Source organism: Triticum urartu, chromosome 6A, assembly GCF_056163025.1.
Source record: "Triticum urartu cultivar PI428250 chromosome 6A, HENAU_Tu73, whole genome shotgun sequence".
In the NCBI taxonomy this organism is placed as follows: domain Eukaryota; kingdom Viridiplantae; phylum Streptophyta; class Magnoliopsida; order Poales; family Poaceae; genus Triticum; species Triticum urartu.
In genome coordinates this window covers 466,961,266-466,968,295 of record NC_141878.1, presented here as the reverse complement: position 1 = coordinate 466,968,295, position 7,030 = coordinate 466,961,266, and the positions used below count along the sequence as shown (strand labels likewise).

Below are 7,030 nucleotides of genomic sequence, written 5' to 3'. Positions count from 1 at the left end.
AAAAAGACAAACAAGCAACAAGGACACAATCAACCACGTGCAAACTCAAACAACATGATGCAAAGATGGTATGCTATGCGGGATGCGATGCGGGATGCATATGCAAGATGTGACAACGAATGCATGAACCTGGCCTCAAATTGGAAATACAAGTGTGCCACTGGAAAGATGAGATGAAATCGCTTGAAAACGATATAAATAACGCTGGAATCGGAGTTACGGTTTGGAAATGGCAAGCGATTCAAATATGACCACGTTCTGCGATTTACAGCAAGTAGCCATCTAAATGCAACAAGATGAACATGCTACAGCACCCAAACATGGCATCAAAATACATGGTAGGGATGCATTCAAGATGCTTAACAAAAGTTTAGCACTGAGCTACGGCCAATTCATCCATTAACAGGTTCAAACAAGCATGGCAAAAAATGCATATGACAAACAGATTTCAGACTTGGTGAAATTAACACTTGTCTGGAATTTCAGATCAGGTAGCACACTTCGGAGCAACAAAACTACATGCTACAGGACCCTAACATGGCAAAGTAAAACATGGCATGGAGCTACTCAAAAAGCTTAACAAAAGTCCCTTAGTGACCTTGAACCAAAAGGGATCAGAAAACACATTTGCAAGCATGTGAACATAGCAAAAGTATAATCAGTTTTCAGACTTGGTGAAAACTGGCACATGCTGAAAACAGATATCAAGTAGGCATGTTTACGAGCTCGATGCACTCACTACGGAGCAAGTCATGATAATGTAAGCATACACCCATCACGAATACACAAAATGCAAGCTAGACATGGCAAGAACAATAGCATAGCATGCACGGATCAACTACAACATTCTCGGCAAAATTGCTAACAAGTAGACAATCTGCCCAGATTCACGAAGTAGCAAAAGTAGAGCTCGATTGACTCAAGCTAGGGTGCTCCATAATTGCAAACAAAGACATGGATGAATAGAGCACTACAAGATTAACAAAACATCCTTACTGATCATCCTCAAAAGAGGCACGGATCACTAGGAAACAACATGAACATATGGCCATATGAGATAACCAGATCAAGGACTTGGTGGAAATGCTAAGTCCCTGAAATCAGCATTACCAAGTGCCTCACTTTGCAAGCTTGTGCTAGTCACCACACACATCACAAAAATACATGGGTTGCACCTCTGGAAAGATGGCAAAACCCTTAACAAAACACATGTAGAGCTCATGGGCACATCATGCACACATTAATCATGGCAAAAATGACAAATATCTAAATGGAGCAGCAGATCTGACAATTAACTCAAGTAGCACTCTTCTAACAGCATTTCGGGCATCAAGATGAACTCAAATGAAAATGATTTAATGGAATGAAATGATGTACTCTCTGAGACGAACATTTTGATATGCTATATGCCCAAAACGGAGCTACGGATGAGGAGATATAGCATGATGAACAGGAGCAAATAATCTGCAAACTTAGGAGAAAAAAGGTCAACCCTAGGGTTTGAATTCCAGATCTGAGATCCGGGGCATGTTTCCCGAGGTTCGTCGGCCGGAGTTCGTCAAGCTCGCCGGAGTTCGTCGCAGGCTCGCCGGAGGAAGAGGACGCCGGGGCTGCGGGGAGACTCGCCGGAGGAGGTCCGGGCGCAGGGCGGCGCGGCTGGCGTCGGCGGCGAGGGGCGGCCGGAGGCGCGGCCTTGTGCGGTGGGGCGGCAGAGGTCCGGGCAGCCAGAGATGGCGGGCGGCGGCGCCGGATGGGAGGAGGACGGCGGCGGGGGCGCGGTCTCCCGCGGGCGGCGGCGGCGGAGAGGCGGGCCGCGGGGGCCAGCCTCGGGCCCGAGCGGGCCAGCGGCGGTGGGAGTGCGACGGCGACACGTGGCGCCTCCTGGTTGGCTGCGGTTGCCGGCGGACGTTGTCCGGCGCGGGCCGGACACGTCCGGTGCGGCGGATCTGGGATTTTTTGTAGGGTTTCGGGGAGGGGATCCGAGATTTGGAATGAGGGGTCTATATATAGGCATAGAGGGAGTTAGGAGAGTCCAAATGAGGTGCGGTTTTCGGCCATGCAATCATGATCGAAGGCTCTAGATGATGGAGAAGGTTTAGGTGGGTTTTGGGCCAACTTGGAGGGGTTTTGGGCTGCAACACACACGAGGCCTTTTCGGTCCCTCGGTTAACCGTTGGAGTATCAAACGAAGTCCAAATGATACGAAACTTGACAGGCGGTCTACCGGTAGTACACCAAGGCCGCTTGGCAAGTCTCAGTCCAATCCGGAAATGTTTAATCCCCACACACGAAAGAAAGGTAGAAACGACCACCGGAGGAGAACGAAGCGCCGGAATGCAAAATGGACAACGGGGAAAATGCTCGAATGCATGAGATGAACACGTATGCAAATGCAATGCACATGATGACATGATATGAGATGCATGACAACGACAACAACACACGGAGACAAAGACCCGAATCCGAGAAAATAAAATAACTTAAGGCCGGAAACGGCAAGAGTTGGGATACATATTGGGAAAGTCATATCCGGGGCGTTACACTCCCGCAGCTCTCCTTTGTTGCCCTCATCGTCTCTACGACGCCATCAGCTGGCACCACCGGCTCCTCCCCCGGCAAGGAGGCGGCTCCATCGCAGCACCCTCCATTGTAGCCCCCATCCCCTCTACGGCGCTATGCGACATCCTCTCGCGTTGCTCGATGACCACCCATGCTGGGGATCTGGTCAGATTAGTGGGCTGGCCACCGCAGCTTGTCGGGATCTAGTCGGGAAGAAGGGTGGGGAAGAGAGAGGCGTGGGGGAGGGAAATGAGCCAGCCAAGAAGCTCATTCGCGTGGTCTGTGTGTGCAGTGAACACATCCAAAAGATGGCCCGGCATGTCGAACGAGGCAATTGCACGAGAAGTTTAAAAATCTGACATCACATTTTTATCTTTTTTAACACAATGCAAACGCAGACATTCATACTCCCTCCGGTGCTTTTTACTCCGTGTATTAGATTTTTGTCAAGTCAAACTTTATAAAGTTTGACCAAATTTATATTAAAAAAATATAAACATCTAAAATACAAAATATATATACTATGAAACTATATTTCACAATGAATCTTTTCTTTTGCAAAAATGATCCAGATCTATTATCAAAGTTCAGTAGAAGTACAAAGCATCTCGAACATAATAAAAATTACATTGAGATTCCAAGATCTCCAAACAACCACTACTGTCGCCAGAACGAGCCGCCGACGCGCCGCTGTCGCCGGTCCCCTACCGGAGCCGGCTTGATCTTGTCAATGACAACCGGGAAGTCTTCATGTACATACCCCTAAGGGCTAGCGCCCTCAAGTCGCAGTCGTCGCCGTTGAACCCTTGCATAGATCTGAAGTACCTGGCACCAAATCTCGCCACAAGACGAGAAACCTTAACCTCACCGCGCCAAAGAGATGGCAGGAATCAACGTCGGAGCTCCGTTGACTACATCCAGACGGACGAACTCGAGGAGGAACGGAGCCCAGAAAACAAATTCAAAGAAGTAGCGCCACCATCCACCCGAGGACCACACATGCGAGGACTAAAAACCCTAACCTAAACTACTAAACAGAGCGGAGGCACCGGGATTCCCCTCCCCACCACCGACCGCCGGAGCGGCAGGCAGAGAGAAGGCGAATCCACGGGTTCGCTGGCGAAGTTTTTGGAGGAGAGAGTTTTCCCTAGCCACGTAGGGTTAGGGAAGGAAAACTTGTGGGTGCTTAATTTTGTATTTCATAATGAATCTAACTTATATTGATTTGGCATTGTGAATGTTGATATTTGTTTTTACAAATTTGGTCAAAGTAGAGATATTTTCGACTGCATGCTAAACTTATACGCAGACTAAAAAAACGGAAAGAGTAAAAAAAGTATTGAGTTTTTCGGAAATAGAGAAAGAAAAGAGTGCCCACAACTCAACGAAAGCAGCTACTACTGGTCAATGGAGAGTGATCAATGATAACATAGTTAATCAATAAAGTGACAGCTTTCCCCAAGAAAAAAAAAGAAAAATACTACGTGCCGCCGCAGCGACCGGCATATAGGAGGGCTCGAGAACCTCTCTGCCTCTCTCTAACGCACGTGAGGCCAACCAACAGCCAGCAACCCAGCTTTGACCGGTCAAAATCAGATTCGAAATCACGTTTTCTCTGTCCTTTATCTACTGCCCCGACCCCGACTGCTTCTCCTACCTCCACCCCCGTGCGCTGGCTCCGTGCCCCCCTGCAGATCCTCCTCCGCCGCCTCAAGCACCCGCTCGCCCGCCACTGGGTCTCGCTACCCGAACCCCACTCCAAGCGCCTCCGCCTCCACCCCCCGTGCGCTGGCATCGTCCTCGAGCAGACCCACGGCAGCCCGGCACGACACCACACCCAACAGCGGCCCGGAGTGCTGCGTGCCGTGCTTCGGCGCTCCGGCGAGGCACCCGTGCCGTCCGTCGGGCTGTCCGGCCCGACTGGTCTGAGGCCGACGTGGCCCGAGGCACGGCAGTGCTGGCCCGACCCGGCCCATGCACCTACGTTCTTCGTCTCCCTCGATCTCCACTCTCCCACCAGTCCGCTTTTTCACTCTCCTTCCACCCCCCACCCCAAACCCCGTGTCGTGTCCACCCACCACCAACCCACCCACACCCACGCGCATCACATCTTCATCGCAAGCTAGCTAGCTAGCCAGAGTAGGCCAGATCCAAATCACAACGCCGCCCGGCGTGGAGCAGTCGAGTTTCGCCAATGCCAGGGAGCGTGCCGCTGGCGCTGGGGCTGGACACGGTAGGGCTGCAGGTCCCGTGGTACTTCCGTTGCCCAATCTCGCTGGAGCTCATGCAGGACCCCGTCACCGTGGCGACCGGCCAGACCTACGACCGTGCCAGCATCGAGTCGTGGGTCGCCACGGGGAACACCACCTGCCCCGTCACCCGCGCGCCGCTCGCCGACTTCACGCTCATCCCCAACCACACCCTCCGCCGCCTCATCCAGGAATGGTGCGTCGCGCACCGATCCCTCGGCGTCGAGCGCATCCCCACGCCCAAGCAGCCGGCCGACCCGGACCTCATCCGCTCCCTGATCGCCCAGGGCCCTGCCCTCCCCGTCCTCAGGAAGCTCAGGGCGCTCGCCAGGGAGTCTGACAAGAACAGGCTCGTCATGGCCACGCACGAGACCAGGGCGGCTCTGGTGGAAATGGCGTTCGGGGGCAGCGCCGAGGAGGCTCAGGCGGAGGCCATGGCGGTCCTTGCCCTGGTAGGGATGGGGGAGGCGGAAGCTGTGGATGTGGTGGGCAGGGAAGAGAGGGTCACCAGGCTTGGCAAAGTTCTTGGCAGCCAGGGGACGACCTTGGAGGCCAAGGTTAATGCAGGTGCCGTCGTGGAGGCGGCTGCTGCGGTGTCTGGGGCGGAGGCCAGGGTGGTGCTTGGCGCAGCTGATGGAGTCATTGAAGGCCTGGTCGCGCTGGTGGACGAGAAGGCAAATGCCCGTGCAGTGCGCATTGGGATCCGAGGCCTCTTTGCTCTCTGCCTGGCCAAGGAGAACAGACAGCGCGCCGTATCAGCTGGTGCCGCATCAGCTCTGGCCCGCCGAGTGGCGGAGGGCGGCTGCGCCGGCGAGCTGGAGCGTGCGCTAGCAGCGGTGGAGCGACTGTCCCGGACAGAGGGTGGCCGCGAGGCGGTTGTCTCGGGCGCTGGAGGTGGTGCCGCGGTGGTGATCGCGCTAGTGCGCGCCATGTCCGGGCGCGCGGCTGAGCATGCTGCGGGCGCATTGGTGGCCGTGGTGGGCGGGTCTGAGGGGCTGCAGCTGGAGGCCGTCCGAGCAGGTGCCATGAGTCAGCTGCTCATGATGGTGCAAGGCGGCTGCTCGGAGCGTGCCAAACGCAAGGCGCAGCACCTCCTGAAGCTGCTCCGGTCTGCCTGGCCGACCACCGATTCCATGGCCAACTCGGCTGATTTCCTCCAACCATACTAACCCCGCATTGCATCCCCTTTCTGAATCTGAACCACCACGGCACTAGGGCGGGGTGGCGGTGCCTGTATGTAATGGCGGTAGTAGGATCATAGGAGAGATTTTCTCCCCTAAAGAAAATTTCATGAGGCTAGGGCCGGGCAGCGGTGCCTGTATGTAACGGTGGTAGTATGATTTTATTGACACTCTTGCTGTAGAAATTCATGTTTAAAAAGTGTACATATACATATGTACCTTGTTTAATTCTAGACTTTACTTCCACTCTCTGATGCAAATTAATTTGTTTATATCATGTATGCTTTGATTGCTTGAGATAACAAAAAAAGAAAAGAGCTGCATTGCTATTTGGTCATGGTCAGTGCCCCATTGGAATTTCATATGTAGATGGCACTGAGGTTTTTAGGTAGAAATGTTGGAACTTCATTCTACACATATTCCGTCTGACATAGGAGTTGCAGGATGTTGATTTTTCTCTTTTGTCTTCCTTTCCAGGTGAAAGCCGTTGCTGCTCCTCAAAATTTATATTTTGTAGGCTTTAATTTTTGGTGTGATGTCATGGCACTGCAAGTCACATCTTAAGGCAATTTTGTTTCTTTTACCTGGAATCACGGAGATTATTTCTTTTTGTTTTGTATTTCATCTTAGGATACAAAATTAATTGTAAACTATTTATGTTCCTACAGAATCTTGGTTCCACCCCAGAAGGGGAGCAACACCTCATGTCTGTAAATTATTTCGTTTTGTTCAGGAGCCAAATGCTACTAGCTTTTACCGTTGGCAATTTTAGTTAGGGCACAATATATAGTAGACAACTACAAAATTTTAACCCTTAAAATTGTTTCTTACCATATGACACTATATTTGTACAGTTATAGACTTTGTTATAGTTTTTGCGGCTTTCAAGTGAAGTAAATAATTTAAACTTCCATTCTCTTGGTTTGATAAGTCTACAAGGTTAATCTTCTTGGTTTTATTTAGCTCATTGTGTAATTACTCTTATTAAGTTTGCATTACTGACACTCTGCAGTATAAGTATGACCTCGAAATCTTTGTGCT

At 51.6% G+C, this 7,030-nt stretch overlaps 1 protein-coding gene across 1 annotated transcript; it reads left to right on the top strand.

Annotated features, from left to right (window-relative positions):
* Nucleotides 1–4,142: 4,142 nt before the first annotated feature.
* On the top strand, nucleotides 4,143–6,235 carry LOC125514102 (U-box domain-containing protein 26-like). Its single transcript, XM_048679360.2, has one exon. The coding sequence runs from the start codon at nucleotides 4,754–4,756 to the stop codon at nucleotides 5,975–5,977; it is 1,224 nt and encodes a 407-aa protein (XP_048535317.1). The 5' UTR covers nucleotides 4,143–4,753; the 3' UTR covers nucleotides 5,978–6,235.
* Nucleotides 6,236–7,030: the final 795 nt, after the last annotated feature.